The 21492-nt window shown below is 47.7% G+C and overlaps 1 protein-coding gene across 8 annotated transcripts in view; it reads left to right on the top strand.

Annotated features, from left to right (window-relative positions):
- Positions 1-14420, top strand: part of FHOD3 (formin homology 2 domain containing 3) — a 523370-nt gene extending 508950 nt beyond the window's left edge. For all 8 annotated transcript variants that reach the window (XM_070361542.1, XM_070361541.1, XM_070361540.1 and 5 more), the window contains 2 exons: positions 827-988; positions 13853-14420. In XM_070361542.1, coding sequence (XP_070217643.1) covers positions 827-988; positions 13853-13935 — 245 coding nt within the window. In that variant the 3' untranslated portion in view covers positions 13936-14420. The remainder of the gene's footprint in view (positions 1-826; positions 989-13852) is intronic.
- Positions 14421-21492: the final 7072 nt, after the last annotated feature.

Genomic DNA, 21492 nt, shown 5'->3' with positions numbered 1-21492 from the left:
TTTTTAAAGGCTAGGTAATCCAAAAAAAAAAAAAAAAAAGATGAACCCATATGTTACAAAATCCATTGACTTTTATTTAACTGAATGAGAAGTTAGGGTTAGTTGACGTACACTGCTGCTGCTGCTGCTGCTGCTAAGTCACTTCAGTCGTGTCTGACTCTGTGCGACCCCATAGACGGCAGCCCACCAGGCTCCCCCATCCCTGGGATTCTCCAGGCAAGAACACTGGAGTGGGTTGCCATTTCCTCCTCCAGTGCATGAAAGTGAAAAGTCAAAGTGAAGTTGCTCAGTCATGTCTGACTCCTAGCGACCCCATGGACTGCCCCCTACGAGGCTCCTCCATCCATGGGATTTGCCAGGCAAGAGTACTGAAGTGGGTTGCCATTGCCTTCTCCTGACATACACTAGGCACACTCAACCAGAGATAGACAGCTGAAACGTAACAAACATCTCCGGACATTTCCGGAGTGCATCACTGGGTATCTGTGATGTGTAGGGCACCATGTCGCATCGGGAGTCTACCCTCCCCCCACCCCCATGACCACAGGACCTGGCAGGTGGAGACATACCCAGAACAGTGAGAAATGGGGACACAGCTGTGTGACAGAGTATGGCATAACGTGCCACTGGCGTGGGTTCTTGGAAGGCCAGAGCCCGGAGGGTGACGGTCCCAGGTCACTGCGGTGCCCCTGCAGTGGGGACGGGTGAGCTCCCTGGATCCGCCAGGTTCCGCCCTGACTCGGCTCCACTGGGCTCTGTTGCTGACGGGCTTTGCTGTGTTCTCCTCTCTGAGTACCTCGTGCTCTCTGGTTGTTTGATTCTTCAGGATCCGCTAGTTCCTGGACTATGGGCATGGATGACTCGCCTAATGTCACGGATGATGCAGCTGATGAGATCATGGACCGCATCGTCAAGTCGGCCACCCAAGTGCCCAGTCAGCGAGTGGTGCCGCGGGAGAGGAAGCGCTCCCGCGCCAACCGGAAGTCTCGTAAGTGCCTCGGAGTTAGGTCGCCAGACTCGGCCTCCTGGGAGCTGCCTCCTGGCTCTCTATGACCCTATGACTCAGAGGTGGGATTTAGTGAATTATCCGTGGTGCCCGGAGGAGGGCCCACGTGTGGTCTTCAACGAAAGGATTTTGTGCTGGACTGTCAGCACTGGCCACTGGGGAAGGAGGTGTGCCGCAGCCGCCTGTCCACCGTATTCGCCATGTCTGGTCAGGCCTCCCCTGGTTCACACGTTGTCCCCAGGAAGGTCTGAAAGGGGACACTGAAAGACATTTCAGTGTCTTTGGTGTGCAGGGATGGATACACTGGGCCAGTTGCCAAGTACTGCCCTGAGGGCTTTGCTGAGGCCATATTTCTGCCCCTCGCCCAGCATCAGGGACCACTTTCTGGGCTGGAGACTATTCCCCAGTGGTTCACTGCTGCCCGTGAACATGCTGAAGGTGAGCCCAGAGGTGGCAGGTGATTTTACGGTCATTAGGATGCTTAAGATCACTCATGTTAGCCTAGGTTGATCAGGCTTTTTTAAAAATTGCCTACCAAATAGAGGATATTTCCTGCTCCCTGTTACCTGCTCCTACACACTGAATGACAGGTATGGAGCCACCTCCGTGGGCACCAAGCTGAGTCTCACAGGGACGGCTCACTTCAAGAAGCAGGTTCTCTGAATCCTTTGACATGGCCATGGTCCTCCTGTGTTTCAGAAGAGAGCTCACCGCCCCAAGCCTTGGCCTGCTACCAGTCACTCAAGAGACAGCTTGAGTCTCCACCAGCTCAGCCTCCAGGAATGCTGACTAGGACAGGGATTTCTGATGTTTCATAAAAAGGATGCCTGTTTGCCTCCCCTTGTCTTAGCTTCCAGAGTGAAAAGAGAGTGCCTCACAGGAGTCAAGAGTTCAGTAAGAACTCAAACTCAGAGCCCCCCCATGCAGTGCCACCCTGCACTCATGGGGGGTGGCTGCATTTTGGGCTGCATACTGTGGACGCCCTGGTTCTGTTTGTCCCGCTGTCATGCATGTTTCCAGGGTAAAGAATACTAAACCGAATTGCCACAGACTCTCAGACCCTGCCCCTTTTATATCATTGCCTTTAGATTCTAGGGGACATTTTCTCCAGAAAAGTAGGTTCCACTCAATGCCACTTGCAGGGAGAAGCAGAGCCTCTCAAATTACAGAACTTGGGGGTTGGGGGCTGTGGTTCTCAGTCGGTGAGATAGGAGGCTGGTTTTGCCACACTCCTTAGAGGAGGTCCATCCTGCTGGTACACACTTCGAGTACCTTCTTGAGTTGTGGTTCTCAACCGTGGGTGCACAGTAGAACCTTCTGCATAGCTTTAAAAACCCCCGGTGTCTGGGCCGGACTCAAGCTGACCACCGGAGAGCCTGTGCGGTGGAGTCCTCCCCGCGCCCCCGGGTGGTTGGTGTCACTGGAAGGACTCTTGTTCCACTCTGTGCGGCCTCTGCCACACTCCCTCCATTTTTTAAATAGAAACCTATCGTTCAGGGGGACTTTTTACATCTGGAAGAATATGTTTGTGGGCTCCAACATCGCTGTCTTTACGTTTTCCAACATTTCCTGGCACTGCTTTGCCATCCTCCTGGTGCTCCCATGTGAAAACTTGACTAGGGGCTTGCGACTTAAAGTTGTTCCTCAGACAACATGAGCATCTCTTGGAGGCTGGTTAGAAACACACGTTCACAGGGACCTCTCCAAGGCAGCTGATTCAGAACCTGCATTTAACAAGATCCCCAGGGGACCTGAGCACAGTAAGGCGGAGGTGGCCCTGGGGTACGAGGCCAAGACGGAATTGCAGGGTCCCCAGATGTGCACGTCTTGGGGGGCAGACTCTTCTCCAGAAGCTCACCCTTACTCTCTCCACACTGCGTGCTCCAGGCCAGGCCAGCACGTGCCTTTTTCTGAAGAGTGTGAATAGCATTCTTTATGTTTTGACTCTCTTTCTGCATACTGGGAAGGTCTAGCCTCTTGTGGTTTGTGTCTCTTCTGTTACGTATGGCTTATCTACATCATTTGCATATTTTTCTCTTGCTGTTTTCATAATCAGAAATCTTTTTCTTAAATAGCTTTTTTTTAAAAATTAAATTTATGAAAGGTTTCTGGGGTCTTAAGTAGATTATCCTCAGTATCTGTCCTTTATTGAAAGTGCAAGTTGCTCAGTCATGTCTCATTCTGACTCTTTGTGACCCCATTGACTGTAGCCCGCCAGGCTCCTCTGTCCATGGAATTCTCCAGGCCAGAATGCTGGAGTGGGTTGCCGTTCCCTTCTCCAGGGGATCTTCCCAACACAGGGATCGAACTCAGGTCTAATGCATTGCAGGCAGATTCTTTACCGTCTGAGCCACCAAGGAAGCCCTTGTCCTTTATTACCATTCTCTTATTTACTTAACTAAACCAGTAACCAAATGGAAGAAACCATGTACCAGTAGACAACTTCAGTGCAAAGTCTCCATCGGGAAGAGCTAGGGAAAGCACTTTGGGGGGAGTCGACCATGGGGGCAGAGTAAAGAAAGGATACCAGGCCAGGGATTGCCCTCCAGAAGATGGGCAGGGTTGGGCCAGGGATCTCAGAGAAGGAGACTGCATGAGACAGGGGCCTGGCCAGTCCCTGGAGTCCCCGGCCGTGTCCTCCTCCTATAGGTTGTATGTCTGTGTTGGCAAAGAGTGTTGGCCCTGCCTTCCCGCCAGATTCTTAGAGAGACACATAATGTCAGTGGGAACAATAACACAGTCATAATTAATTTTCCTCTTCAGTCTGGCCAGAGAGATATTTTGCCTGTTTTTGTGGTTGACATAAAATAATTTCCTGTGGTATCGTTTCCATTCCAATCTTATGCAAAACAGCCCTATATTCTTTTTATTTAGCCAAACATATTTTGTCCCGTGATGCAGTTGCTACAACAAATACAGCTCTGCATGTATGTAAGTGTTTATCTGTGACAGGTTTCGTTTATTGGTGATGGCACCATACACAGAAATTTGAGATGGGGAAGTTACTCTGATTTCTGTTATAAAGGGATGTAAACTCCAGCTTTTCACAAGAAGTTAAAGGAACGAGAAAAAACCAGTTTGCAAAATTGACATGAAGTTCAGCTTGGGGCCTCACCCTGGAACAATGCTGCATCAGATTTGATTGTTTAATGGTGGCGATGAGGCAAGTGGATAAATGAATAACCAACATATTTGGGCTATAACTCATTTAGCTAAAGACAATAACAGTCCAGCTGTTGCAGGAAACCAAACTGAATCCAGCCCATAACCTAGAAATTTATGACCTGCAAGCCACTCAAGACTCCTCGTAGATACTTAAACTTTTGCTTTCATGTTTGATGCTGGTGGCCAGGCTTACCCCTGCCAAGAGTCCTGCTTAAAGCCTGAAATATGCGGCCAGTTGGGACACACCCAGGGCACTGTAATGGATTCCGAAGTTCCCAGGCTCTGTTCTGCTGTTTTCCCAGCTGGTACCATCAGGGTCTCAATAAGTAAAGTGTTTTGAATTGTGCAGTTGATGTCTAGCCTGTAAAATGTCAACACAAATGCACCTCAAATGCTCCCCCAGAATCTAGCCAAGGCTCTCGAATCAGCTGGTGCAGGTGACCGAGGAGAGCATTCTCCAAGCCCTTTGTTTTCTTCTTCTTTTGGTTTTTCTTTTCATCATATCAGGGGAGGTATCCGTCTGGCCAAAAAGTTAATTTGGGTTTTTTCATTACATCTTATGGAAAAGTCCGAATGAACTTTTTGACCAACCCCATACTGTGTCCGGGCAGGAAATGGCAACCCACTCTGGTATTCTTGCCTGGAAAATTCCATGGACAGAGGTGCCTAGTGGGCTATACAGTCCGTGGAGTCACACAGAGACACGACTGAGCGCACACACACACAGACACACACACACACACACACAGACACACACACACACACACTTTGTCTCCAGGCTATTTTTTCTCTTAGGCCTCCCAAATGTTGGTCTTCCCGTGGAAACCTTAAAGCTGATGGGCATCTGAGGTCTCCTTCCCACTGTGATTCTGCGGGACAGGCTCGGGGTCTGGGGAGGAAAAGGGCCCTTGTGTTCTTTTCTCTGAGACCTATCTTCGGAAGAGGGTCTCTGCCCTGGTGGCCGTCTGCATGTCACCGTTAGCCTGGCCTGTCACAGCAGAGGGGGCACTAGGGGCTCATGGTTTGCCTTTTACTCTTTCCCAGAGGAGCCCAGGTCTTGTCCCACTGAGAGAGGCTGGATGCCCCCTCTCCTGCTGTTTCTCTCCAAGGAGGAGTCTGGGCCCCACCTGTGATGTCAACATGGAGTATTGGGCTCAGGGCTATGTTTCTATAAAAGTGCGATCACTTCGACATGACCTACAAGCAATCCACCAATGTCTTAGGAATATAAACTAGGTCATCTTTACAAGAATGGTGTTTCAGTGTGAGGGGCCAGAAGTCTGATTCTAGGGGCTGCTGGGAAAGGAACACTGAACTCTAACTTGATTTAATGACTGGACTCTCATTCCACCTCTTACAAAGCTTCAGCCTTCCTCTTGAAGGGCATGTGACATGTTCATGTTGATTCGATATAACAAAGATCTTTTTTTACGACATATTGAGGGACGTTGCCATGCCATCACGTTACAGAATTACATGGAGAAGGAGGCTGAACAAATCTGAAAAATTATTGACCCTGTTTTAGGAAAATGGTAGCTATGCCTCACAAAATATTAGATTGAGTGCTGGATCTGATCAGTTCAGTTCAGTCGCTCAGTCATGTCTGACTCTTTGCGACCCCATGAATCGCGGCACGCCAGGCCTCCCTGTCCATCATCATCTCCCGGAGTTCACTCAAACTCACGTCCATTGAGTCGGTGATGCCATCCAGCCATCTCATCCTCTGTCATCTCCTTTTCCTCCTGCCCCCAATCCCTCCCAGCATCAGAGTCTTTTCCAACGAGTCAGCTCTTTGCATGAAGTGGCCAAAGTTCTGATCAGTACTCAGGTTAATTGTAATTTTCCAAAGTGGTGTTTGAAAATGTCCAGAAATTTTCCCACTAATCCCATTAAGAAAAATTTCCCTGCATGTTACTACATAGTTCTTCCCTACTTACAAATTTTATATTCTTTTATAGGGCTAACAATGGAAAGAGCCAGAGGCGTTAAAATGAATGCTCTTAGAATACAGTAGAATAAGATGTTAGTAAAAGGACCAGAGTTTCTCAATCAAACTTTTGTCTTCTCAACATCATTACTATTTACTCAAAGCCTAAATATATTTCCAGCTCATTAAAGCTGGACTGATTGCCCCTCTGAAGACAGCTAAGGGCACCCACCCAGGCCAGAGGACAAAAAGATAAATAGAATAAGTCTGAGAAGGAGCTAAAGTCTCCTAAACCTGGTGGCGAGCCAGTGCATTTTAGAGAGCCGATATGTAAGGGATGGGCCTCTGGGGAGAAGTGCCACTCCATCAGCGCCCACTCCCGGCTGCAGGAGTAGGGTGGCCAGAGAGAATGGGGCTGACAGCCGCTCACTGACCCACTGGGGCCGACTTTAAGCCTATGGTGGGTGTCCAGCCCTTTGCACTGGAAAAGGAAGATGGGGAAGTGAGGAAGGTATTTGTAGCCCGGGTCTTCATTGGGAGGGTCTGGGAGGCAGGGCTGGAGGGTCTGGGAGGCAGGGCTGGACGGACCCAGGAAAGGGGCTTTGGGGGAGTTTGCCAGGGGTAAGCTGGGAGGCATAGTTAGAGTCTGGGGACTGGGGAGTGAGACGGTGCTTTCAGAACAGATGCCAAATCACCTGAGCCCTGGCTGCTACTGCTGCTAAGTCACTTCAGTCGTGTCTGACTCTGTGTGACCCCATAGACGGCAGCCCACCAGGGTCCCCCGTCCCTGAGATTCTCCAGGCAAGAACACTGGAGTGGGTTGCCATTGCCTTCTCCAATCTGAGCCTTGGAGGCAGGTCCAAAACAGGGTGTACAGGCCCCGCACCCAAGCCCATGAGGACGGAAGCAGCCCCTTGCTCTAGAGTTGCTGGGACTTTGATGTAATGGAAAGCTCAAGTCTTGGAGTTAGAGAGGCAAAGCAGAAAGAGCTTGGAAGTGTTTCCCTGCACTGACTGGCTCTCCCAAACTGCGAACTAGCATGTTGAAAAAGGGGGCTGGCTTCTGTGTCCCTCACCGTATTTGTCTGAATGGCAGGCACCCTTTTGCCCAGAGTGGTGGTTCAAGAGAAGAGAGGATCCGTGGAAGAGAGGAATATGAGACTTTGTCTTTTCTGTGTCAGAGAGCTATTCTGGGAGCAAAGCAGAGGGTTCTCAGAAGGGGGCTTCGGAAAGTGCCAAGCACCTTACTAACAGGAGGTGACAGTGGTTCATCGTCTTTGCTGCCAAGTTCAGATGGAATCCATCTCTACGCTTGAGAATCTGCACAGTCATAACACAGAGGGGACTGGCTCCCATTTAAATGGCTTGGCTTCACTGAGCCTGTCTTCTTCCAGCAAGTAAGGGTGGTGATGCCAGCCTCCCGGGACGGTTGTGAGGGTTAAGTGAGCCACCTGTGATGGGGTCTCACCATCCCCCTTCCCTTCACACTGGTGCCCAAGGGTCCCGGTAGGAATACGAAGCTGCCTGTAGATGTGTAAGGGCTGCATGCGGAAGTCACCCAGGAGCTTGTGCACAGAAGATACACCCACCTCAGTATCACTTTGCTGCCATCACCCACCTCACTCCCTGAGCACCACTGTCCACCTCATTTGATCCGCTGTAATTTGTGGACCAGACCCATTTTGTCCCTCTCTTTTTACCCCCGGGACTCCGGTGCAGTGGCTTGCCCCTGTGCACAGAAGCCTGGGCTATCAGCACAGTGTGTGTCTAGTACTGTTGTGCTGTCTCGGATACGCACTAAGGAGCTGGGCTTCATCTGAAAAGCGGGAAGGGATTTCAGTCCTGCCCAGGACTTGCAACAATGCTGAAAACTCTGAGCCCAGAAAGCCATGGAGGAACTGTTTCATTTCTTTTCTCCCTGGCCAGGCTCCGCCCTCTCTCCCCCATCCTCCCCACTGCGTGACTCATAAAAGGCAGTCTGCTTTTGCATTTTCACTGATTGCTGTCTGCTCAGTGCCTAGCTAGCAACCAAAGAGATGGTGGAGGAGCGCTGGATGTGAACATAGCTACAGATGTAGGCAGGAAGTGGGGTAGGGACTCTGCACAGCCACGACCGTGGCCACACCAGCGGTTGTAGAAAGTGCCTGATACCATAAATGTTGGGCCTCCCAACAGTGGCTGAGTGGTAAAGAATCCGCCTGCCAGTGTAGGAGGCAAGGGTTCGATCCCTGATCTGGGAAGATCCCCTGGAGAAGGAAATGGCAACCCACTCTAGTATTTTTGCTTGGACAGGGGAGCCTGGTGGGCTACAGTCCATTGGGTTGCAAAGAGTTGGACACAACTTAGTGACTGAACACATCAACCATAAATGTTGCTAAGAGCCGTCTCAGCGTGAGTGAACTTAATTCTGGGTCAGGCCTGTCACCACAAAGGCCATCACCTTCCTGAGCAGCTTTGCTGCATCGCAGTCAGATGGCAATGACTTAAGTCAGGGATCTGCGCCTTCCAGGAGACCAGCGTTCCTGTCCGGGATAGGTATGGCTGCGGCAAGGACTGTCTGATTCTCATTCCATTTAGGCTGCCGCAGGTCAGCTGTTTCACTCTCAGCTTTAAATGTTTCTCCTGACTCAGACAGTTGCCCCGATGTGGGCAATTTCAGTTCCCCCACCCGCCAAGGGCAGGTCCAGTCCTAGTAACACTCCTGTTTTTTCCTCCTGGCTCCTTAGTCCTACCAGGTTTTGCACGGTTCTATATATTCTTTTCCGCTGGTCAGGTGCTCCTGTCCGCTCTCAGCTGCTGTTCTGCACGCATCTCTGTGTCTGAAGGTGTATTCCTGATGTATCCGTGGAGAGAGAGGTACTGTACGTCCGCCTACTCCTCCACCTTCTTGTTCCTAAGTCAGGGATCTGAATCTCCCAGGAGGTCAGGATGCACTTCGGGGGTCTCTCCCAGAGACACTGGTTCTTGGTGCCCCAGGCTGAGTCTGCAAAGTCCAGTTTAAATCAACCAGCTTTGGGAACCTTAGCCCCTTGCTGTTGTCATTTGAAGTTTTTTGTTTTTTTGTTTTAGATTTTATTTTGAAAGAATTTTAAGACCTAACAAAGAGTTTCAAAAGTAAGCTCAGAGAGTTGCCTTCTATCCTTCACCCAGCTCCCCTCAGTGTTAACACCCTACGCACTGTAGGACGATGTGTCAAAAAATTAACTATTAACTGAACTGCAGTCTTGACTCAGATTTCACCAGTTTCCCACCAATGCCCTTTCCTGGTCTGTGATCCTACTTCAAGCCCCGTGTTGGGTTGTCGTCTTGTCTTCTCAGTCTGCTATGATCTGTGGCAGACATTCGTGACCTTGACACTTTCGGAAAGTACCGGCCAGTTATTTTGTAGAAAGCTGTCAATTTGGGGAAGCTTGCTTTTAATGGACAGGATTTTATGTGAAAAAAAAGATGGAGGGCAAAAGTAAGGAAATTAACCTAAAAGGTTAAATAATTGACATTGACCAAAAAAAAAAAAAACCCACAAAAATCCCACAGAATGTCTAGCATTGAATTACTAAGAATGACACACAGCTCCTGGTATTTAAGTCCAAAGGGGCAGGACTGGACCCATCATTTTTCTCCTTCAGCAGACAGGTCCCTCCAGGAACAAGGGCTGCATAAACGAACAGCTCTGATAGCAGCTGGGCCAGTTACTTCCCAGTGCCCAAACGAAAACATGTAGGACATCTTCAAGCTCCAATGTGAGTCTCTGTCATCCCGGACATGCTATTCTCAGGAGACTCATCAGAGCAGTCTTTAGGATCTTAGGGATTACAAACAACAACAATGACTTATTTCCAGATCGCTTGGCATTATATGACAAAAAATGAAAAAAAAAAAAAATCTGTCAGTGATCCAAAGAGCACGCATGTGGCTTTCTGTCCCATGGGAGTAAAACTCGGTCCGTCTGCCATCAGAATGAAAAATTGTCGGCGCGTGGGCTGCCAGGCCTATCAGGGCACAGCTGTCCAGGGTGGGCTCTGGTTCGAGCTTCTTGGCCCGAGTCCTTCTCTCCCACCCTCCGAGGGGCCAGGGTCTCCATCTCTCCATGCTGCTGTTGCTCATTCCCTGTCCTCATCTCATAGGGTTTCCACAAAATTAGGGTGAAATAATCCGAGGTAGTGCTCAGGAAACGGCAACCACCATCATTCTTCTCGGATTCAACTTAACAGAGAGTCACCTGGGAGCACTTTGGAGGATTAAACAAAAGTGTTTTTCAAGGGTGGAGCGGGGAAGAAAAGAGAAAAACTTAGGATTTTTCCATGAGCCCCAGACCCCCCTGTGCTGCATGTTGACGGCAGAGGTGCCCCGGGTCGGATCCCAGGGCTGGCGTTCCGGGAGCTGTCACAAGTCCTAGGGCGTCGAGGGGCTGCTGGTGCCAGCAGAGTGACCCAGGCTGTCTATGGAAGGGCTGCGGGGCAGACAAGGATAAACATTTCCACGGTCTGTTCTCTGTTAAGCGGCTGCGGGGAGGGGAGGCAGTGGCATGTGACAAGCCGGGGAGCTCCGAGGCAGCTGGAGCGTTCAAGCGGGGAGCAGGAGTGGGGGCGGTGGAAAGGGGCCCAGATGTTATCTTATCAGATGGAAGCCAGCTCCCCCACCCACCCCCCCGCCTTCTTCCTCGCTTGCCAGCACTTGAGACATGCTATTTGAGAATGCCCTGTTTGATGGGAGGCTAGTTTCTGCTATGTGAGTCCCATATTCTGCTGATCCCCTCCTTCTCATACATCCCCAGCCCTCCTTTGCTTTCTGGAAATTTGCTGTGTGAGAGTCACCCCCTGTGCCAGCAGGGTGTGCTGCCCTGTGCCCCTTCCCTCACTCCACATCCCCATCAGCTCCTGGCCTCCTTAAGATGACACTTGGCTCGAGGTGGAGGCTCCTGTAACCCCTGTTGAATGAATGAGTTAACTGATGAGCAGGTAGACAGACACTGTGAGGGCCCTTTCCGTGTAGGACTTGAATTGGGGTACCAAGCTGATTTCAGTTCGTTGCATTACACATCTATAAGGTGAATTAACTTAGAGTTTTTAGCAAAGTGTTCGAATTCTTAAGGTCCTCTTCAGGGTTAATATATTCCTGGGAGAATTTATCTGAATTGTCAGGAAGGCCTACAGTAAGTAGGATTCCATAAATGGGGCAAGTTTTTCTTTGCATTTCTACCTTTCAGGGACTCATCTGGCAAGAAGAGGGACCTTTACTTACACTGGCTTTTCGCCATAGCAGAGAAAAGCCTGGGCCGGAGGGGTCTCAGGGGTCTACGGCATTAAAACGTGGGAGTAGACCATGAGGCCGAGGGCAGCAAGGCTGGGACAGCACCGTTAAGCTTTGTTCTGTTCTCTGGCCTGCTCCCGGATTGGCTGGCCCGAGGCCCATATCTTTTAGGAGAGTATAGCCTGTTCTCTAAGGTGCCAGGGTCCTTACTCAAATATTTATATGAACTGAGCACTCTAGTTTAGGGCTAACATGTGAACAGAAGTAAGAGAGGCATCTTTCAAGGCCCACCAGCTCGTGTGGTCATTGGGCCAAGCATGTAATCCACGAGGGCGCAGAGCTGTGCAGAGCAGTGGTCACTAGCCCGTGCCACCTCCTGTTGCCAAGGAAATGTGAGATGCCCTCCTAGTGCAGCATGGACTTCTTCAGGCAGAAGCTTGTATCTTGAATGAGAGGTCTCAGCCGTCCTTGTCAAGAATGAGAAATATTTCATCTTGTTTTCTGCCACTAAAATTATTATCTTTCTTTAACAAACCCTTGAAGGAGTGTTTAAAGAACATAAAGGGTATTACAAACTAGTATTTTTATTGCTGCCCCATAGAAGAAATTCCATTACTCAGTTACATGCAATCTGCCTCCAGCCAAGGCTCGGGAGCCAAGCATTTTGTCTGGATGAGTTAGATACTCAGTCTGGAGCCCAGGACGTCTGGGCTTGGGGGAGGGTGAGCTGGTGCAGGAGCAGCTGTGGCCAGGGGGCTCTGAGGCCCTGCTGGCTTGGAAATGCAGTAGTGTGTGTGGTGGCCTGATCTGAGGGTACCCTTCACTGCAAAACTTTGTGCTGCTGTTAAAAACCCTAAGTGTATCCATTCTTTGAGTTAAAGAGCTGAGCAAACATAGGCTCTCCATGAAGTATCTGTTGACTGACTGATGGATTAGGTGTTGGCCCCTGTCCAAGGTAAGACTTCCCTGGTGGCTCAGATGGTAAAGAATCTGCTTGCAGTTCAGGAGACCCAGGTTCGATCCCTGGGTGGGGAAGGTCCCCCTGGAGAAGGGAATGGTTACGCACTCCAGTATTCTTACCTGGAGAATCCCATGGACAGAGGAGCCTGGTGGGCTACAGTTCACAGGATTGCAAAGAGTTGGACACAGCTTAGCGACTAACACTTTCCCTTTCCTGTCCAAACTGCTGATTCCTGGGAGAGAAAAGTGTTCATTAGTAGATATTAGCCGCTGTTTGCTCTACCAGAGACCTGACTCTTTCAGGCCCTTTGTCCATGGGCTAAGTGGGCTTTTGCCCAGGGAGGCATTGATATGGGAGTTTTCTGCAGACACTTGAGATGGGGACCTCGCCTCTGTGGAGGCCTCAGAGGACATAGGCCCCCTTGTCATGGAGGGAATGTGGGGAATTAGATCTGGCAAGGAAAGTGGGAAACAATAAGGGTGAACTTTATTTTCTCTGCATTCTGATCAAAGGCCTTCCCTGGTGATCTCGGGGACTCTAGCTGATTGATGATTTAGAGTAGATGGTAGATCTATGACACATCACTTCTGAAAATAGAACAGATATCCCAAACTCTGTATGACTTCCATACAGAGTAGGCCAAATACAATTTATCAATTCAGGAAAATGTAATTAGGAAACCTTTCAAATGAAAAGACCAGTCTTGGAAGGGCCAGCTGCCTCATCCTTCAGCCTTATCCAGCCTCTATTTTGACACCGAACCTGATCACACTAAACAATGGAAACCCCATAATGTCAGGCAAATGTAAGCCAATTCTCAGTCAGTGAAATATGAGTGTTCCTCTGACCGCCAGTTGTAAACCTCAGGGCGGGAGGTCACGGGTCCTTCTTGAGCCGTGTGTGTCTCACAGAGAACATCCACCAAGCCCACTCAGAGGTTTGGCTGTTTGCTCCTTGGCATCGAGTCCACGAGGAGTCAGTGGTTCTTTGTAGAGGCTCTTTGAGGAGTTGAGACCAAGACCACGGCGCTCGTGGGGGGCTCATCCTGACGACTCCCACCTTGTGCCGGGTTCCATTAACACCTTGCTGGGGGGGCCTCTGCAGAGGTACGTCCCTGCAGATTTGCGGGATCATCTCACCTTATTTGCATCATTGGAACGTGTGTTTTCCTGTACTCTGGAATTCCTTAACAGCTCTGATCTGCTCCTTGTGCTGGGAAAGGCTGCACTCTCAACATGCCACCTGCGTTTTGTAGTTCGCACCCTTTCTCAGACACCTCATCAGGGTGGGCCTCTCCCCGCTCCACTCCGCCTAGGCGGTCCCCTCTCTGCCTGACTCTCCAGGGCGGTGCCTGGGTCATCTCCAGGGCAGCCTCTGGCAGCCCCTAGATTTTTTTTTCCTGCTCTGAAAACAGCCAGTCAGCCAGGGCTCTTTGGCAGGGGTAGGGTGGGGCTGGGGGTCATGAGTGCTGTGGCTTCTCGGGGAAGGGGCCTGGCTGCTAACACTGCCCTCTCTTCTCACCCCTTCGTCTCTGGCCCTGGCAGTGCGGAGGACCCTGAAGAGCGGCCTGACTCCGGAAGAAGCGCGGGCCCTGGGCCTGGTGGGCACCTCGGAGCTGCAGCTGTGACCCCCACAGTGCCCTCAGAAGCATGTCTGCGCTGAGTGAGAGCTCCTGCTTGGGGGGAGCCCCTCCAGTGGGAGGTGCGGAGACTCTAACGCCTGAAGCTTCTGAAGGGGGAGCACGCGTGTCTCGGTGTCACCGCCTGGCTTGTGACACGGATCCCAGCGTCCCCTTCCTGTACTTTCTTCATCGTGTCCGCTGTGTGTCTCTTCTTTCCTTGACACCTGGCTTAGTAGTTCCAAAGCGTGACACTTTTTCTGTGCAGGAGCAGATCACTTCCGTCACGGTTACCATGGTCATGAGGCAGTTTGATTAAGTTCACAGACTGGGTCCCTCCACAACACCAAAACATGCAGATGTCAACTCCAAAACAGAAAGCACAGATTGTTTACTGATTGTGGATTTTAGATGTACTATTAATAAATGTTTATATAAATTCATAAATGTACACCCTGTTTCAAATACTAAATAAACAGAGTTTAATGCCGTAACTGGAAACCGTTATTCTCCTGCGTAGAACCTTAAATGGCTCCATAGGCTCGGCTCCTTCTGGATCCACAAAACCTCTTCTCAGGTTCATGAGAAGGACCCTGACTCCGTATGGCCTCCAAGCCCTTTGAATTTCCTTTTATTTGTTAACTGAGTGAGAAACGCTGACGTGTGCTCTTTTAACTCCAGGTTAATTAGGCACAGTCTTCCTGGCAGTACAAGTTAGCAATAACCTCCCATGGATCACCTTACCCGCATGCTTTGTTTTTGCTCCTTTGTGATGCTGAAGCAATAACTAGAGTAGTGTTTAACAAATCTAAATTCTGCAACTCACTCACTGGCCTCTAATGTAAAATTCTCAAAGAATTTACCAAGTCACCAAAAGAAAAATGAAAAGTTGAAGCTTTGTCTGCGGAGAACTTCAGAATGAGAAGTACTGTCCTTGGTGCTCAAGCGCAGCCATCAGGCGTCTAGAGGGGAAGATGCTGCACGGGGCTGCAACCGCAGAGCCACTCTGAGGGGCCTGAAGCCCTCCACGGAGACCTTCGGCCCCTCACAGGGTGCATGGCTCCCTCTGAAGAACCTCCATCTCTGGAAACAGGGGACAGTTAACAATTGCCATTGCTCAGTCATGTCCGACTCTTTGCGACCCCGTGAACTGTAGCCCACCAGGCTCCTCTGTCCATGGGATTCTCTAGGCAAGAATAGTGGAGTGGGTTGCCATTTCCTTTTTCAGGGGATCTTCCCAACCCAGGGATCAAACCCAGGTCTCCCACACTGCAGGCAGATTCTTTACCGTCTGAGCCAGCAGGGAAGCCCAGTATTCAAGGGGGTGGTGTCAAAACATGGTCAGGTCACCAATTCTACCAGTGTCTCACTTCCAGAACCTCTGTGACCCTGTGTTCCTGAATCTGGGCAGGTATCCTATACAGACAGGATGCAGTCATGTGGTCTGAAGAGCTAAGATAATATATTCACCCCATTGGCCTTTGTGATTTTGACACCCCCCCCCACCCCCGCCGCAACCTTCTGTGTCTTCACTCTCTGGGAGACAGGGAGCTCTTTCAAATAGGCATTTGTCAAATAATACGTGAGTACCCCAGAGAGCCTAGAACCTGCAGGAGTTAGGTCTGTGTATTTCAGACAGCTGAGTTTATTTAATCACTTTATTGAAAAAGGTACATAGGGTATTAATGTTTATTTCCTTATGGTTCTAAATAATATGTATTATATTCCACATGTGGTTTAGTGGTTTGTCAAAGCCTCAGCCTAGAATATGAACATGGAATGTCTGTATCACTGGGGATCATGATCGGCAAAGAAAAGGAAGATGAATTTTTTCCACGCATTTAATGAACAAGTATTTTGATGCCCTTCTAGGGGTCCCTGGTGTTCTGCTGAGAGTTACTGCTGTAGAATAAAAGGTCACATTTGGAAAGTGACTGAATAAATCTAATGTTAATTTTATTTTAGGGATTAAAATAGTCTCAGAGGGAGCAAACTAAGTCAGCTAATTTCTTGGTTACAGCTAGGTAAAGAAGGCCTCTTTTTACTGGGAATTGGTTTAGTAGTTTTTAGTGAATCTGAGTGATTTTCTTCTGTAGTTCATTTCCTCTCTCCTTGTCGCCATTCATTCTGTCTGCCTCTGTTGGTGTTTTTAATTCAAGACGTTAAATGTTTCTTAAAGACTTTTGAGAAGCATTAAAGTGAATAGTACTTTGCACTGTGAGATGTTGCTAATTGTGCTGGTCATCACTATATGTATTCTTGTGCCTATTTCTTAATCTGGGTTGAAATTACAAAACTGCTGATAAAGAAAGGCAAATACTTTTCTTTTAAAGATACCTGTGTTTTAGTTTCTTTGGAGTCTTGAGGGTTTTCTTTTTTTTTTTTTCTATTTAAAAATACACTTACTGAGAAAGTTTAGGGTGGAGGAGAGGGTGCACAATGATATACCATGCTTATGGATGGGAAGAATACTATTAAAATAACTATGCTATTACACTCAGGCAATCTACAGATTCAATGCAATCTCTATCAAAATACCAATACTGTGTTTCACAGTCATAGAACAAATAATTCTAAAATTTTATGGAGACACAAATGATACTGAATAGCCAAAATGATCATGAGAAAGAACAAAGTTAGAGGCATCATGGTCCCTGATTTCAAACTGTACTGCAAAGCTACAGTCATCAACAGTATGGAACCAGTACAAAACAGACACACAGATCAATGGAACAGAATGGACAGCCCACAAATGCACCCACACTTATATTGTCAATCTGTGACAAAGGAGGCAAGAATATACAATGGGGAAGATATAGCCTCTTAAACAGTGTTGGAAAAATGGACAGCTGCATGCAAGAGAGCCAACCTGCTCTACTGTCACACCACACACAGAAGTACACTCAAAGTGGATTAAAGACTTAGACCTAAGGCCTGAAACCACAAAGCTTCTAGAAGAAAACATAGGTGGTGTGCTCTTTGACATATAGCTCAAAGAGCTATATATATTTTGCTCAGGCAAAGGAAACAAAAAATCAACAAATGGGACTACATGAAATTAAAAAGCTTTTGCACATTGAGAGAAACTATACACAAAATGAAAAGACCACTTACAGCATGGGAGAAGACATTTGCAAACAATGTATCTGATGAGGGGTTAGTATCCAGAATATCCAAAGAATATCTACAACTCAATGTAAGGAAAAAAAACTGATTATGAATAGATATTTTTCCAAAGAAAACATACAGATGGCCAACAGGCATCTGAAAAGATGCTCAACATCATTAATCATCAGAGAACTGCGAATCAAAGCTACAATGAAATATCTGTTAGAATGGTCATTATAAAATATAAGACAATGAATAACAAGTGTTGGGGAAAATGTGGAGAAAAGGGAAACCTTGTTGGTGGGGATGCACGTTGGTATAGCCGCTGCGGAAGACAGGATACGGGTCCCGCAAAACAATTAAAACTAGAGCGGTGATATGATCTAGCGATTCCACTCCTGGGCACTCATCTGAAGAAAGCGAAGACACTAATCAGAAAAGATACATGCACCCCTGTGTTTATTGCAGCATTATTTATAATAGCCCAAATTGGAAGCAACCTAAGTGCCCATCAACAGATGAATGAGTAAAAAAGGTGTGATGTCTATGTGCACACGTGCTGAGTGGTGTCTGAGTCATAAAAAGATGAAATCTTGCCATTGTGACAACAGGGATGGAATTAGGGAGTATTATGTTAAGTAAAATTACAGAATGACGAAGACTGTATGATTTTACTTATATATGGAATCTAAAAATGAAAATAAACATAATAAAACAGATTCACAGATATAGAGGAAATAGGTGGTTGCCTGAGGGGAGGGCTGGGGGAAGGAGAGAAATAAGAGAGGGAAGTTATGAGATATTACGAGGTACGAACTTCCAGTTATAAAATAAATGAGTCACAGCTATGAAATATAGTCAATAATTACATAATATTTTTTTTACAGTGACAGATGGTAACTAGACTTATGGTGATATTTTGAAATGTATAGAAACATTGAATGACTATATTGTATACTGGGAACTAACGCAAAGTTCAATTATACTTAAAAACAAACTTTAGGAGAAAGAGGTCAGATTTGTGGTTGCCATAGGCAGCAGGTGGGGGGAGGAGGAATTGGATGAAGGCATTCAAAAGGTACAAAGTTTCAATTATAAGATAAGTAAGTACTAGGGGCATAATGTACATGATAAATATGATTAACACTGCTGTATGTTATATATAAGGTTGTTTAGAGAGTAAATCCTAGATGTTCTTATCACAGAAATACTTTTTTCTGTTTCTTTAATTTTGCATCTACATGAAATGGGTGTTGATTAAACTTACTGTGTAATCATTTCACGATGTATGTAAGTCAAATCATTGGACTGTATACCTTAAACATATACAGGGCTATATGTCAATTATATCTCAGTAAAACTGGAAGCAAAGATACTCCATCGAGGATGAGCACAGCACATTACAGATATGGCATGAATCCCCCAGGAGGTAAGCAGACACCTTCTGTCCCTGTGTGAGCAGCAGGCTTCTTGGACTGTGACAGGTCCCCGCAGCACCTGGACTATTCACTTGGCCCAGATAAGCAGAGGCCCGGGCATTTGCTCTATCAGAAAAAAATCCAGAAAGCTCACTTCCCTTCAGAGACTCCTTGCCCCTTGACAGCTTCTGCCTAGCGGGGCTTTCAACACTGCTCTGCTTTTTGGGAAGGGGTTCCGCTGGGCGACAGTCAGGTACTTCTGGGCAGGGCAGTGGGCCAAGAAACAGAAACAGTTATCCTTCCCAAAAAATGTCTGAATCAAGTACACAGTGGAATAATTGTATTTTTGTAAACCCCAAGTTTCAAGTAAGAATCTGAAAGGTAGCTGTACAGGAAGAGATGGCTGCCTGGGGAAGCTTTTGGAGCTGCTGTATCCAGCCCCTGAGAAATAAGATGTTCTTGATGATATGCTGGTTGAGGTCGTTTTGACTGGAGCTTAACACATATCTGAGTGGTAGACCTGGCTACAGAATTAGAGCAATTCAGTCAATCTCAGAGAGCTTCCCAGCTCAGAAGATTAGCTATGAGATTGGAAGTGACAATCCCACTTCTGACAAGACACATCTTTGGGCTTCCCTTGTGGCTCAGATGGTAAAGAATCCACCTGCAATGCAGGAGACCCAGGTTCGATCCCTGGGTTGGGAAGATCTCCTGGAGAAGGGAATGGCAACCCACTTTCATGGACAGAAGATCCTGGTGGGCTCATAGTCCCTGAGGTTGCAAAGAGTTGGACATGACTGAGTGACTAACACAACACACTTTTCCCCAGCATAAACCATCCTCAGAAGTGCAATCTCAATAGAGGAAAATGGGTTCTAATCCAGCAGCCCATCAGCAGGTGGTATGAAAAAAAGCTTGTCTATTTCCCTGTGGAAGAAAAACTTGTCCTGAAACTTGTAAAGGTTATGAAAATTTAAACAACTTCCTAAATTAATATCAGAAAATAGAACGCCACCTTTGGGTGAAAGTAAACTTTACAAGCTTGTTTTTATAGAAAAATGTTGAAGGTGATTTCCCGTTCTTTCAGTGGCCAAAAACATGCTTTGTGAAGACGGTAATTCAGGCCTCAGCAGTCTGTTTTAGAATCACATGTTTAAAGGAAAATAGCGTTTCTCATTAAGTGATTCAGTAAGCATATATTCTATCAATAAAATCCCCACCCTCTGTCTTGAACCTGGGTGGACACAGTCCCGAGCCACCTGTGGGAGCAGGTTTGCCTCAGAAGTCCCCAGACATTGAAACACAGACCCTCAAGTGCAGTCTAGAGCTCCATCTTGCCCAAGGGGTGGCCTCACTTAAAAATAACACAAGTATCAAGTTGGAAACTGGAGCCTTGGCAAAGGTAAGCTGTTTCTCCAGAGGCTTAATCTTGTCTTCACTTCACTGCTTTGTCTTGAGGGATGAGGTCTCTCCCTCCATTGGCCTGGAACTGTCCTGAGGGTTGTTTGGGTTCCTGCTCTGGTGGATCTCCAAGATACTCTTTCTGTTGTGAGAAAAGGAGGTGACTGATCCCCAGAGGAAAAGCAGGTGACCTGAGAAGTGTCACTTCTCGAGTGGTTGCTTGCAAGCTGAGGAGTGTGTTCTCAGTTGGGCCCACCTGCTCCCTGGGAGGGCCGAAGAGAAAAAGTGCTTTAAGATGCAGGTTGAACATCTTTTACTATTAAAAAAAAACAAAACGATGCAGGGAACCTGCTCCTTCACCTCCCTCAGCTTTCCACGCTGGAGACACTGTAGAGCCCTAGAGGCTAAGCTGCTTTGGGGCCTTTGTCTACAATGTGGGGGAGAGCCCAGAACCCACACAGGCTGCTCTGCAGCCAGGACAGCAGGCCCTTTTCCAAGGTATGCAGTGACATGCTGACTCATCCCGGGCTTGCCCTGTGAGCCAGGGGTTGTAAAAAGAATCTTTAAAGTGTTAAAGGATGCTGTATCTTAGAAAAGTATCTGAAGTTGAGTAAATGTCCCTGTTCTTTGTTGAATATGGTGGTGGTGGTGGTTTAATTGCCAAGTTGTGTCCAGCTCTTGCGATCCCATGGACTATATAGTCCATCAGACTCCTCTGCCCGTGGGATTCTCCAGGCAAGAATACTGGAATGGGTTGCCATTTGATCTTCCCAACCCAGGGGTCGAACCCGCATCCCCTGCACCGCAAGCAGAATCTTTACCACTGAGCCACCAGGGAAATTCTTTGTTGAATATAGCGTGTTACAAAAGGGCTTTGCAGCAGTTATTCTGAGAATTGTGAAAACAAGCCATGCATAGTCCAAGACAGGGTTGCCCAATAGAACTTTCTGATGATGATGGAAATATTCTATATCTGACCTATTCAAATGGTAGCCACTAGACATACATGATTACGGAACACTTGAAATGTGACAAGAGCAGAATTTTGAATTTTAAATTTAATGGCTATCTGTGGCTAGTCACACTACTCCAGTACTCCTGCCTGGAAAATCCCATGGATGGAGGAGCCTGGTAGGCTGCAGTCCATGGGGTCGCTTAGAGTCGGACACGACTGAGCGACTTCACTTTCACTTTTCACTTTCATGCATTGGAGAAGGAAATGGCAACCCACTCCAGTGTTCTTGCCTGGAGAATCCCAGGGACAGGTGGACTGCCATCTCTGGGGTCGCAGAGTCAGACACGACTGAAGCGACTTAGCAGCAGCAGCAGCAGTGGCTAGTCACGACTGTACTGGACATCACAGGTCTGAGAGAACACATCTTGTTATGTGCTTGTTACTGTTAATTCTACATAAAGGTTTTCATGTGAAATTGTGTATAACTTAAGGTCTAATACTTAAGGTTCTAAATACTATTTAAGAAGCTATGTCCATCGCCTGCCTATATTGTATTCTGAGCCTTGTGGGTCCCTGTCCTTGGTGGAGAATTCTGTGATTGATGTTCACTTCCATCCATCAAATACACACTCTTCTCTCCCAACACATCCCACTCAGATGACACACCATCTCCTCGGCAGAGTC

The sequence above is a fragment of the Bos mutus genome, chromosome 24, assembly GCF_027580195.1.
Source record: "Bos mutus isolate GX-2022 chromosome 24, NWIPB_WYAK_1.1, whole genome shotgun sequence".
In the NCBI taxonomy this organism is placed as follows: Eukaryota; Metazoa; Chordata; class Mammalia; order Artiodactyla; family Bovidae; genus Bos; species Bos mutus.
The sequence above is the reverse complement of the archived record's forward strand: the minus strand, read 5'-3'. Positions and strand labels throughout refer to the sequence as shown.